The sequence below is a fragment of the Anabrus simplex genome, chromosome 2 (assembly GCF_040414725.1).
Source record: "Anabrus simplex isolate iqAnaSimp1 chromosome 2, ASM4041472v1, whole genome shotgun sequence".
Classification (NCBI taxonomy): domain Eukaryota; kingdom Metazoa; phylum Arthropoda; class Insecta; order Orthoptera; family Tettigoniidae; genus Anabrus; species Anabrus simplex.
The window spans coordinates 92,657,976-92,672,397 of NC_090266.1; the positions used below are offsets into that span (position 1 = coordinate 92,657,976).

Here is a 14,422-nt window from a genome sequence, read left to right on the forward strand (position 1 = left end):
GCATTAGAACCCTGTGTCCCAGTGTTTTTGTGTTATGCCTTGATAGTTTAGCCTCCGTATTATTGGTATTTTCCTCAGTTTCATTATTTCCGGCTGTAATTAACTTCATTACATAGCTAACCCTACTATCTCGTAGTGTACTAATTTCCTCTAATGTTGGTACCTCTCCCAGACATTACTTATCCCGCAAACCAGTGACTGGACGTAGCGTCTTACGACGATGTCCAAAAACTAACCACGAAGAAGAATGAATTGGAACTGGGTGACATAACAAGCCCATAAACATTTCAAGTAGAAGTAGAAGAAGAAGAAGAAGAAGAAGAAGAAGAAAATTGTGCTTTGCCGCAGATATTTTGCTAGCATGTTGCGTTGAATCAGGATGAATGTCAGATGTCATATCCAATGAATATATGCCATTAATTTTTCGTAATTTATTTTAAATGTTTTACATATACATACAATACCAAAATGGTTCTTTTGGACAATGAACTGGTAAGTTACCGATGGTGGCATTGTTACTATTGTATATACGTCCATATGTTTATTAACTCGTCATATAGGTTATGTGTGTACAATAAATGATAATAATACCGTAGATCGGAAGCTGAAGTGCCAAGTTGTGTACGTATTAGTACAAGGCGCAATTATAATTGCCTTCTTGGACGTGATAAAATTGGTCTTCTTTAGATTTTCTTGGTGTGATCCTGAAAACATGAACAGAAGGCTTACGCTTCATTATATTAAATTCAGGAAATTGACCATATGCACTGCTATAAAGATTATAATATTTTCTTTGTCAGGTGTATTTTGTCTTTTTTTCCTCCAGGATCCAGATTATTCCATTTTCGTTTTTTTCTTATGTAGCGTAAGAAATGAGAATGGTGTGTGCAGCATTTTCTGAATACTATATTTTTATACTTTCTGTGCACTATCAGGAAGTGGTGTAGACCCTTTAGAAAACTGAGAGTAAGATAAAACACACAATATTTTTCTAGGTGGAGAGTTATGCTGTGAGCTGATAATGATGGTGTTCTATCCCCTTACGATGACAGTCACAAGTGTGGGCTGATAATGATGGTGTTCTATCCCGTTAAGATGACTATCACAAGTATCATTTTAATAGTATAGTAGGATTCAGTGGAGATGGAAGAAATTTTATTTGTAATTGTAGGCTACCACTAATCTGCAAATTTTCAATGATATCAGAGGTTCTTATAAAGTGATGAAAAGTTCAATCTTGTTAATGGAAGCTTCAGCAAGTAATGTATGCCTAAGTAAAATGATGGGCGTTAAAATCTGCAAAGAATTCAGGCTAATAATGAAATATGGTCTGGATTTGTTAAGATCGTCAGGTACACACCTATGGTACTTTTAAATAGGAATTCATTACCGTTGTCATTCTTGCGCATGTTTTAACAAATGCATAATGCTATAGGTAACAAACACAGTAGAGACAATACGCGACACTAAGCGAGATATCGAGGGACAGCTTTTGGAGCTCTCTCTAGCGAGTAGACCTGAAAACTACCGATTCTGTCATAAGAGCACGTGTATTCTTGTGTGAAGTTTTGGTGTTATTTATGCGTTTTCAGTGAGTTGACATAATTAAATGGTAGCGTGTGTCATTGCTCGATATCTCCTCTCAACATGAGGGGAAAGGTATGTGCTGTGTTTGGCTGCAGTAACTATGAAGTAGAGAAGAATGCGCGGTTGTTCTTCAGGTTCACTCGTGACAAGAAAATGTAAGTAATATTGTGTTTGCATATATATTCTTCCAGTGACAGAGACCTTTATAGTATTTCATAATCTTCTGACCTGCTCGACCCATATTTTAACTGGCTTAAAATGTAACACGCATATTTTATTGTGTAGTGCAGCTGTTAACCTTGTTGTAGGTGTGATATGTGGGTTTAGAAATGTCACAGAAGTGATTTGGATAAGGTGTACTAGAAAGAAGGGACGTTACGCTTATATAAGAATTATAAGATCTGTTCAGATCATTTCCAGGCCAGCGACTTTAAAAATCCTCGACAATACAGCCAAGGGTATGTTACATTTTTACTCTAACTGTACGTAAATATTCCTCAGAGCATCACTATCGACAACATTTTCATACTTTTCTTTCTTTTATCCCTCTTCTCAGATTAAAGCCGGGATTTTGTAGATTTTCTTTCTGTTAGTAGGCTTCATGTTAAGAGGAAAATTGTCCAGGTATTAAATGTTAATTAATTGCTTCATATGTGTAAGGAATGTGCCAATATTTTTATTGACAAGTGTCTTAATGTGATGATACAATGTTTTTAAATGAGAAAAAAGACAAATCCAACCATAAGAGTTCAGGCAGGAATGCTAAAGCTGAAAAAGTAATGCATAAATGAAAGATCAAGCCATTTCACAGCAGTCCATTTCACATCTTGTTTATATGTCTAATTTCAGTCTTTGAATAATGACCTTTTAAATAATCCCTCTTTCATTTATCCAGAATTGCTTTAGCTACTTCAAAGTTAATATCTCAATAGCACTTTCTTTCTAGACGTAATTTATTTATCCATTTCCGTATATACATTTCCATTGATATTTGAATTTAGCGCACTTTTTTCAGGTCAAGTCACTAGGAGCGCCACCGCTGAATTGTCTCCCATTTTAGCAAGGCTAAATCCGTAAGTGTTGCGTATTGTCTCTACTGTATTTGTAGGTAATCAGCCTACATATTTTCTTTAAAAAATGGTTCATGTTTGTGGGTTACTGTAGTCACGTCCTAGTTCGTGAACCATGGGCAGCGGCTGAGTGGCCTAGTAAGTGGTCCTGAGAGTCGGGATACCAGTTGCTATGGAAGGGGAGTGGGCATCTCGGACATATTCTGAGTCGTGGCCCTCCTTGTGGTCAGGCCGCTAGGACTATACAATTCACCGGTGGTCCATAACCCGTTAGAGGAGAGATCCTCACTTGGACTATGTGCAAGTAGGGCAGCATCCTGCTTCATGAATTTACCAAGCTCAGAACACTTTAAGCAAGCCTCGGACCTATGGGAGTAATGGAGTCCCACTCCCATTTGACAGGCGAGGGACTCCTTGGAAACAACTTGGCGAACGAAATGGAATTCGATGGGGAGCTATCAATATTAATGGGGCTTATGGAAGGAAGAAGGTAGAACTGGCTGAGTCAGCAAAGAGGATGCATCTGGATGTGCTAGGAGTAAGTGATATTCGGGTAAGGGGAGATAATGAGGAAGAGATAGGAGATTATAAGGTGTACTTGACGGGTGTTAGAAAGGGAAGGGCAGAGTCTGGGGTAGGGCTCTTTATCAGGAATACCATTGCACGCAACATAGTTTTTGTTAGGCACGTAAATGAGCGAATGATGTGGGTAGATTTGTCAGTGGGAGGAATTAGGACAAGAATTGTGTCTGTGTATTCACCATGTGAGGGTGCAGATGAGGATGAAGTTGACAAGTTTTATGAAGCATTGAGTGACATCGTGGTCAGAGTCAACAGCAAGGATAGAATAGTGCTAATGGGTGATTTCAATGCGAGAGTTGGGAATAGAACTGAAGGATACGAAATTGTGATTGGTAAATGTGGGGAAGATATGGAAGCTAATGGAAATGGGAAGCGTTTGCTGGACTTCTGTGCTAGTATGGGTTTAGCTGTTACGAATACATTCTTCAAGCATAAGGCTATTCACCGCTACACATGGGAGGCTAGGGGTACCAGATCCATAATAGACTATATCTTAACAGACTTTGAATTCAGGAAATCTGTTAGGAATGTACGAGTTTTTCGTGGATTTTTCGATGATACAGACCACTATCTGATCTGTAGTGAACTAAGTATCTCTAGGCCTAGGGTAGAGAAAGTGAAATCTGTCTGCAAACGAATAAGGGTAGAAAATCTCCAGGACGAGGAAATTAGACAGAAGTACATGGATATGATTAGTGAGAAGTTTTGAACAGTAGACAGTAAGCAGGTTCAGGATATAGAAAGTGAATGGGTGGCATACAGGGATGCTGTAGTAGAAACAGCACGGGAATGCCTAGGAACAACTGTGTGTAAAGATGGGAAAAGGCGAACGTCTTGGTGGAATGATGAAGTGAGAGCAGCCTGTAAACGTAAAAAGAAGGCTTATCAGAAATGGCTCCAAACAAGGGCCAAGGCAGACAGGGATTGGTACGTAGATGAAAGAAACAGAGCAAAACAAATAGTTGTTGAATCAAAAAAGAAGTCGTGGGAAGATTTTGGTAATAACCTGGAAAGGCTAGGTCAAGCAGCAGGGAAACCTTTCTGGACAGTAATAAAGAATCTTAGGAAGGGAGGGAAAAAGGAAATGAACAGTGTTTTGAGTAATTCAGGTGAACTCATAATAGATCCCAGGGAATCACTGGAGAGGTGGAGGGAATATTTTGAACATCATCTCAATGTAAAAGGAAATCATCATTGTGGTGTTGCAAACAGCCAAGCTCATGGGGAGGAGGAAAATGATGTTGGTGAAATTATGCTGGAGGAAGTGGAAAGGATAGTAAATAAACTCCATTGTCATAAGGCAGCAGGAATAGATGAAATTAGACCTGAAATGGTGAAGTATAGTGGGAAGGCAGGGATGAAATGGCTTCATAGAGTAGTAAAATTAGCGTGGAGTGTTGGTAAGGTGCCTTCAGGTTGGACAAAAGCAGTAATTGCACCTATAAGCAAGGGAACAGGAAGGATTGCAACAACTATCGAGGTATCTCATTGATTAGTATACCAGGCAAAGTATTCACTGGCATCTTGGAAGGGAGGGTGCGATCAGCCGTTGAGAGGAAGTTGGATGAAAACCAGTGTGGTGTCAGACCACAGAGAGGCTGTCAGGATCAGACATTCAGTATGCGCCAGGTAATTGAAAAATGCTACGAGAAGAATAGGCAGTTGTGTTTATGTTTCGTAGATCTAGAGAAAGCATATGACAGGGTACCGAGGGAAAAGATGTTCGCCATACTGGGGGACTATGGAATTAAGGGTAGATTATTAAAATCAATCAAAGGTATTTATATTGACAATTGGGCTTCAGTGAGAATTGATGGTAGAATGAGTTCTTGGTTCAGGGTACTTACAGGAGTTAGACAAGGCTGTAATCTTTCACCTTTGCTGTTCGTAGTTTACATGGATCATCTGCTGAAGGGTATAAAATGGCAGGGAGGGATTCAGTTAGGTGGAAATGTAGTAAGCAGTTTGGCCTATGCTGACGACTTGGTCTTAATGGCAGACTGTGCTGAAAGCCTGCAGTCTAATATCTTAGAACTTGAAAATAGGTGCAATGAGTATGGTATGAAAATTAGCCTCTCGAAGACTAAATTGATGTCAGTAGGTAAGAAATTCAACAGAATTGAATGTCAAATTGGTGATACAAAGCTAGAACAGGTCGATAATTTCAAGTATTTAGGTTGTGTGTTCTCCCAGGATAGTAATATAGTAAGTGAGATTGAATCAAGGTGTAGTAAAGCTAATGCAGTGAGCTCGCTGTTGCGATCAGCAGTATTCTGTAAGAAGGAAGTCAGCTCCCAGACGAAACTATCTTTACATCGGTCTGTTTTCAGACCAACTTTGCCTTACGGGAGCGAAAGCTGGGTGGACTCAGGATATCTTATTCATAAGTTAGAAGTAACAGGCATGAAAGTAGCAAGAATGATTGTTGGTACAAACAGGTGGGAACAATGGCAGGAGGATACTCGGAATGAGGGGATAAAGGCTAATTTAGAAATGAACTCGATGGATGAAGCTGTACGCATAAACCGGCTTCGGTGGTGGGATCATGTGAGGCGAATGGAGGAGGATAGGTTACCTAGGAGAATAATGGTCTCTGTTATGGAGGGTAAGAGAAGTAGAGGGAGACCAAGACGACGATGGTTAGACTCGGTTTCTAACGATTTAAAGATAAGAGGTATAGAACTAAATGAGGCCACAACACTAGTTGCAAATCGACGATTGTGGCGACGTTTAGTAAATTCTCAGAGGCTTGCAGACTGAACGCTGAAAGGCATAAAAGTCTATAATGATAATGTATGTATGTATGTATGTATGTATGTATGTATGTATTGAAAATCAAATAATATTTAACTTAATTTCATACAAATTTAGGCGTTTACTAATATAATTAATAAATCATGGACTGCGTCCATTGTTTGATATGAGTTCTTAAAAACTAAGATTCAATTTTTCAATAATAGAAATAAAATTTTTGAGAAATAATCCTTTGTTTTAACATTACTTCACATGAGTTAGATTAAATGGGTATTGGAATTTTTTTCTGAAAATAGGTTTTTCACTTGTCAGTAAATCTAATGATCTAGAGTTCTTGTCATTAATCACCATCAAAAGCCATGCTATGATTTGATCCTAAGTGTGCTATATAGATGCAGCTAACAAAGTACTAAAGAAATATAAATGGATCTCCTGACACCGAGCTCGATAGCTACAGTCGCTTAATTGCGGCCAGTATCCAGTGATCGGGAGATCGTGGGTTCGAGCCCCGCTGTCGGCAGCCCTGAAGATGGTTTTCCGTGGTTTACCATTTTCACACCAGGCAAATGCTGGGGCTGTACCTTAATTAATGCCATGGTCGCTTCCTTCCACTTCCTTGGCCTTTCCTATCCCATCGTCACCATAAGACATATCTGTGTCGGTGCGATGTAAAGCAAATAGCAAAAAAAAAAAAAAAAAAAAAAAAAAATCTCCTGAAATTTGAACGATGAACCAACAGAGATAGCAATGATTCAACAGTCCTCTATGGGGCCAGGAACAATTTACCAATTGCTGCACTGCTTGGTATTGATACCACGTGGTTCTTGATCATTATGGTATTTTAAGCCTCACCATATGTCATTTTCAGTGAGTATAATCACTACCTTTCGTGAGAACTCCTCAGTTGTCATTCACCAAGACAGTCCTACCATTTACCTTCATATCAGTGCAAAACTGTGGGAGTAATCAGAAGGTATAACTTCAGTAACAATCCTAGAAATAAAGTACACAATTTAGAAAGAGGAATCTTATAATAAATCTAACCTTGTATTACATGTAGGAGAGAGAGGGAGAAGTTTCAGTGCCATGGTAAAAATTTGTGCTGTGCCACACAAGTTTTATAACATTGTAAGGAAGTAGAAATGATGAAAACCTCACACGTAATTCATTTTAGAGGAGAGATGTGTTCATTGCGATGTCCGGGAACATACTAGCCTGCCCCTAAAACTAAGTTTACTTTTATAACCAAATGAAGAGTAGCACACAGCATTCTTCATTCCTGAAGTACAAAGGCAGTTTTACCGAGCTCGATAGCTGCAGTCGCTTAAGTGCGGCCAGTATCCAGTAATCGGGAGATAGTGGGTTCGAGCCCCACTGTCGGCAGCCCTGAAGATGGTTTTCCGTGGTTTCCCATTTTCACACCAGGCAAATGCCGGGGCTGTACCTTAATTAAGGCCACGGCCGCTTCCTTCCCATTCCTAGGCCTTTCCTGTCCCATCGTCGCCATAAGACCTATCAGTGTCAGTGCGACGTAAAGCAAATAGCAAAAAAAAAACAAAGGCAGTTCAGTGTATAACACTTATTTTTTCTAAAAACAGGTTGGTTTTATTGAAGATTCAAATACACCATGTTATTCCCCAATCCTTTTGCTACAGTACCCTATTTTTCAAGATAACCTCAGTTTAATGCTACGAATTTACGCCACGTTGTCGTGGAGAGAGAGAAGTTTGTTTGCATTTTTGTGGCTACGAACATGCTGAAGTAGTTTCTTCAATTTCCTTAGAGTAGCACAATACACTTCAGAGTTAATCATTTCACCACGAGGGAGGACATTGAACAGAATTACCCCTTCATAGTCTGAGGACCGTAGCCATGACTTTACCATCTGAGGGTAAGGTTTTGAACTGTTTCTTCATGAGAAAATTGGTGTGGCGCCACTCCATGGATTGCCGTTTTGTTTCCGGTCCGAAGTGTGAATCCATGTTTCATCACCTGCGACAATGTTTGACTAGAAATTGTCACCTTCAGCCTCATAACGAGCAAGCAATTCCGCACAGATGTTTTTTCTTTGCTCTCTATGGTCTTCCGTTAGGTTTGCAAGAAATCAGCTTCATTTTCAATTATTGTAAGCCTCTTCCGTTAGGTGTCGAGGAACCCAGCGGGAACAAAGCTTTGAATACTCCAACTGGTTGATAAGTGTGTTAGCACTACCAACAGAGATGTGAAGTTCAGCAGCGAAGTGTTTGACTGTGATCCGTCGATCGCCTCGAATAAGGGTGTCCTCACGTACCAACTTTGCAGACGTCACAGCTGTGTGCAGCCAGGTGATCCGTCGATCGCCGCGAATAAGGGTGTCCTCACGTACCAACTTTGCAGACGTCACAGCTGTGTGCAGCCAGCTGGCACGCAGGAGATCAGACATATTTGCTCGTCCTTGTTGTGATGATGAAACGCCTCGCCCAGTGACTCGCCGCACTTTTGACCACTGCGAGGTCTCCGTAGACATTGCTGCAAGCGCCTATGAATATCTACGATGCGCCGGTTTTTCACCAAATGAAACTCGATAATTGATCTTCGTCTGGTATGCACCTCCATTACAGACGCCATTTTGAAGGCTACTTATAGCACTGCCATGTATCAGAAATGAATGAAACTGTACGATTAATAATCTTGACCATAACGGCCAGTATAGGGCCCATATTGACTTAATCACAGTAAATAGATGGATGGTCCGCGTAGTCAAAACTATGTGTTAAAATTTTTTATATTTACATTTCACATTTACATTATATCTAGTACATGTTTTGAGAATATGCACATTCTCTTCTTCAGCTAAATAGGTTAAAATTAGTGTATTACAATAAGACCTAATGAAAATGGGGCCGCCCTTTAAGAAAGTTAAACTATGACAAGTACAATATAATATATTAAAAATTGATGGATAGTGGCATGGAATTAAATTCCATCTCTATGTACTGTGAAACTGTACGAGATGAAGCTTGAATATTCAAAGATGTCCCAAACAAAATTACAATTTTTTAAATCCAAAATTGGCCAAAAAATAAAATGTGTTGCATTATGTACTGAACACACCTCGTAGCTACTAGCATTGCTATTGGCTGACTAAAATGCGTTATGACGTCTTTCCCAAGAATGATGAGAATTAAATTCTGTTACTATCCCCTGCAGAAGAAAAGCACAAGTAAATAGAACCTATAAAGGAGCATGCTGTCCGCACGACAAGAAAAAGGGTCATTTAGTAGCTGTAACCTATATTTGCACATCCAGATCAATCTCTGTCATGAGATCAGTGGCCCCTTTGGGGCCACACTCTCTTCGAGAGGCTTTTTTCTATGGCCTGGGCACGTACTGTCCGCACGGCAAAAAAAAAAAAAAAAAAAAAGTAATTACCCCTGTGGGTGGGGGATGCAGATGAAGACTGCACCTACGGTATCCCCTGCTTGTCATAAGAGGCAACTAAAAGGGGCAACCAAGGGATGATGAACTTGGAGCCATGAGACTCATTGTACCATCGTGTGCATCCCACCAAGATGGAAGCGGTCGCTCGGCTGCACAGACTAGTGCATAGCGTGAGAAGGTGCCGAGCGCTGCGTTCGAATGTGCTGTTTCCACTGTGTTCAGATTGGGTCTATATTACCTATGAGTATTACCACTATATGAGCATCACCATTAGTATACATAGCCTGTGATCAGTACCACTATATGAGGAATACCATAGGTCTGCATTGCTTGTGAGTAGTATCCTTATGTGAGGAACACCATGGGTCTGTGTTGGTGCCATTATGTGTGACATACCTTGGGTCTACATTTCCTGTGATTAGTACCACCTTGCGAGGAACACCATGGGTTTACGTTACCTGTGATTAGTACCACTGTAAGAGAAACACCATCGTTCTGCTTTGCCAGTAATTAATACCATTACGAGGGCCGGTGACCTGGATTTTGGACAACAGGCATCATCTCAGAAAATAAGGCATTGGGAATTGGATTACCGAGCTCGATAGCTGCAGTCGCTTAAGTGCGGCCAGTATCCAGTATTCGGGAGATCGTGGGTTCGAACCCCACTATCTGCAGCCCTGAAGATGGTTTTCCGTGGTTTCCCATTTTCACACCAGGCAAATGCTGGGGCTGTACCTTAATTAAGGCCACGGCTGCTACCTTCCCACTCCTAGTATCCTCCTCCCTCATCGTCGCCATAAGACCTATCCGTGTCGGTGCGACGTAAAGCAAATTTTAAAAAAAAAGTGAATTGTATTCTTGGTCATATTTTCATCATCATTTGTTTTAAAAATCAAATCAAAATCTCTTTATTTGCAAATGAGGTGTCTACCTCGGTGGCAAATGGTACACTAAAATACATTATTGTCAAGCACTAAATTTTAAATTAACAAGAGACGAAGAAAATTTTCCTAGAATACAATATTATACAATTTACGCTAATAATTTGTTCTATTAAACACATACATCATCCTTAATAAATTTATATTGTTTACAAAATTCTACTTATATCATCTTACAAACATAGTCAACTCATATACAGTATGTGAAATTACTTCTATTAATAATATACAACTGGTATAAGATTAAAATTAACATTGAATTTATTTACATATTTATATTTTACCCATTTTGGAACATAAGTAGCATAACGACCTGCTGCGTCTTAACCAGAGCCCCTTTTGCCACCACTTTTCAGAGTTCCTGAAGGGCCTTCACAGCTACCGTAGCGGTCCCAGGGCCCTCGAAGTCCCCACTGTACTTCACCCCTACAGGCAGTCTCCTACTTGGGCTGTCCAAACTCCATAGACCAGGGGATGGAATTAATTTAATCACACACATTTTTTATTTACAATATCCTACACTGGTCGAATGCCCTCTAACGTTTCATTTATTTTCTCTGTTGTTGTTTATTCTCTTCTTCAATATCTGTACAGATTTTGGAAAAGGATCAAACACTACCCCTGGTAAACTGTTCCACTCCTTCACGCCCTTCCCAATGAATGAAAATTTACCCCAATCGCTTCTGCTAAAATTCCTTCTAATTTTGTACTTGTGGTCAGTTCTACCAATATAATTATTTTCCAACTGAAGCCTCTCACGGATATCTCTCCATGCTTCTTCTCCTGTATAGGCTCTATATAATCCTATAAGTCTAGTTTTCTCCCTTCTCTTACTTGAAGGTTCCCAACCAAGTTCCTTTAGCCTTTCTGATACACTACTCTTTCTACTGAAATCCCCTGTTACAAACCTTGCTGCTTTCCTCTGCACACCATCTAGTTCTTTTATTAGGTATTCTTGGTGAGGATCCGAAACACTGTTTGCATATTCCAATAATGGACGAACCATACTTTAGATTCTAGTCAGTGGATATATTTTGAAGTTTTAATTATTGTTTCGATTTGTTGCACCTCATACCTTAGGGACCGATGACCTAGCTGTTAGGCCTCTTTAAATAATGATCATGATCATCATCATCTTTGCACATCCAGGCCAATCTGTGTCATGAGAACAGTAGCCCCTTCGGGGCCACACTCCCTTTTGGAGGCTTTTTTTTTTTTTTTAATTATTATTATTATGGCTGCGGTGCATACTGTAAAATGTAATTTAGTAGCTGTAACCTGACTTTGCATATTCAGCCCTTCGGGGCCACAGTTCCTTTGAGAGGATTTTTTCCATGGCTGCGATGCATACTGTCTCCACATCAAGGTAAAAAAAAAAAAAAAGTTGCTTAGTGCTTATCTACTTCCTAAGTAGACAGGTTGACAGTCTTGTGCACCACCCGATCACATTGTCCACGGGAAGGCTGCGAGAAGGAAACAAACAACAGTCACTGCACGTTGATATTTGCGATATAAGTCGTGACCTGTGGTACTAATCTTGCGTGGCACGGGATATAGTTATAATAGTGCCACTGCTGGGGACCTACCAATGTACCATTCTTTACTTTTATAGTACAATATCACAAACCAGAGGACATTTTTCAAGTTCCCAGATAAATGAATGCTGCTATTGGCTGAAATTATTTAGTGTGGCATCACTCTGTAATTCAGAACAGACTTTTGTAGGTAGACGTCAATACCAGTTCCAGTACAATAAAACCTCTTAATCCTCCTTTTTCTTCAGTGTTTGTCCCTCCTGGGGTCTGCTGCATGGATTCATTGTCTCCATTTGGTTCTGTCCTGGGCCATGTAAGGGGGAGATCAACGTTCTTCAGATATTTATGAAGAGTATCGGTTCATCGCTGTTTTGGTCTCCTACCAACGACATCTAACATATGAACCATCTCCGCGATAGTATCAGTTCCGGTCCTTTGTACAGGTCCAAACTATCGTAGACGACTTTCGCCTTTTTTTTTGTCGTGAATCGGTGTAACGCATCTCTCCCTGATGGTTTCATTGGAGATCCAATCCAGTTTAGTGATGCCAACTGTCCACCTGAGCATCTTTGTCTTCACGACGCCCAGTCGTCGATCTGTCTCAGTCATACTCAGCCAACATTCACAACCATACAGTGCAACAGGTCTGATGACAGTACAATATATTTTTGATTTGAGATTATCTCTCATTATCCAGTCGCAAGTTACACTGTCCTTTGTTTGCCATTTCATCCAGGCTGCGGTTATCCTTGCATTGACCTCTTCAACAAGTCGACCATCATCAGTGATCGTGGAGCCAATATACTTTAATCTTGTCATTTGCGGTCTGTCCTCACCATCTACTTAATCCAGTGGTTTAAATTAAAATATACATACCTAAACAAAGTAAGTCGTGATAAATTTTTTAACTCCCTTATGCTCAAGATAATCCAATGGTGGCACGTTTTCTAGCCCCTTATGCCTCGCTTTGCTTGGCATATGTGCTGAAAATAAACCAATGGCAGCAAGTTAATACACACCCTTAAACAAAGTCTATAGTCAAGGCCCGTTATTGAAGGTATACTGTCAGGAATCATCTTAGTGCGATCAGTCTGCAATGGAAGTAGGTACAGTCAATATTGAATGGATCACCAAAGTTGATTGTTGGACCATTAGGTCACAGCGAAACTGTTTGGAGTATATTGTATAAAAGTTTGAGGAAAGGAATTAGTACTTTATTGAACATACGAGACCGGGCGAGTTGGCCGTGCGGTTAGGAGCACGCAGTTTTGAGCTCGCATCCGGGAGATAGTGGGTTCGAACCCCTCTGTCAGCAGCCTTGAAGATGGTTTCCCATTTTCACACCAGGCAAATGCTGGGGCTGTACCTTAAGGCCACGGCCGCTTCCTTCCCACTCCTAGCCCTTTCCTATCCCATCATCACCATAAGACCAATCTGTGATGGTGCGATGTAATGCCAATTGTTAATATATAATATGGCTTAGCTGTGTTGATACTGCTACACAGCTGAAAACAGAGGGAAACAACAGCCCTAACACCCGAGGACATGCAGGTCTCTCTCTATGAATTAATTATGTACTGATGATGGCTTCTTCCTGGGTAAAATATTCCAGAGGTAAAATAGTCCTCCATTCAGATCTCCATGTGGGGTCTACATGAGAGGGGGTAATCATTAGGAAGATGAATTCTGCGAGTTGGGGTGTGGAATGGTAGAAGATTGAATCATTGCGGTAGGTTAGACAATTTGAAAAGGGAAATGGATAGACTGAAGTTAGATGTAATTAGTATAAGTAAGGTTAGAAGGAAGAGCAGGATAGTCAGGCGACTACATAATTATCGACACAAAATCAAACAGGGTAAATGCAGGAGCTGGTTTAAGGTTTAATTATGAATAAGAAAATTGGTCAGCGGGTAAGACCTGCATAGTGAACAAATCATTATTGTCAAGATAGACACCAAGGCAATGCCTACCACAATAGTGCAGGTCTATATAACTACTAGTTCAGCAGATGATGATGAAATCAAAAGAATATATGATGAGATAGAAGATTGAATACAATGTGTAAAAGGAGACAAGAATCTAGAGTAATAGTGATGGGAGACAATGCAGTGGTAGGCCAAGGAAGTGAAGGTAATACAGTAGGAGAATTCAGACTGGGACAAAGGAATGAAAGAGGAAGTCGGCTGGTTGAATTCTGCTCCGATCGTAATGTAGTCCTTGCTAATACTTGTTTCAAACACCACAAACGACTGCCGTATGCGTCGATGAGTCCTCAAGACACTGGAAGGTATCAAGTAGACCATTATGATTTGGGAGAGATTCAGAAAGCAGGTGCTGGATTGCAAGACTTTCCCAGGAGCAGATGTGGACTCTGACCACAACTTGGTGGTCATGAAATGTCACCTGAAGTTGAAGAAATTGAAGAAAGGAATGTAAGAAGATGGTATCAAGATAAGTTGAAAGAAAAGAGAGTGAGCTATTCAAAGAATATGTTGCATAATGGCTAATTGAAAAGGCTGAAGGAAACACTACA

At 40.3% G+C, this 14,422-nt stretch overlaps 1 protein-coding gene across 1 annotated transcript in view; it reads left to right on the top strand.

Annotated features, from left to right (window-relative positions):
- Window positions 1-307: 307 nt before the first annotated feature.
- The window catches only part of Srp14 (signal recognition particle 14), a 113,868-nt gene continuing 99,753 nt past the window's right edge, over window positions 308-14,422 (top strand). Inside the window, exon 1 of the mRNA XM_067140320.2 lies at window positions 308-492. Within this exon, the coding sequence (XP_066996421.1) occupies window positions 469-492 (24 nt within the window). The 5' untranslated portion in view covers window positions 308-468. The remainder of the gene's footprint in view (window positions 493-14,422) is intronic.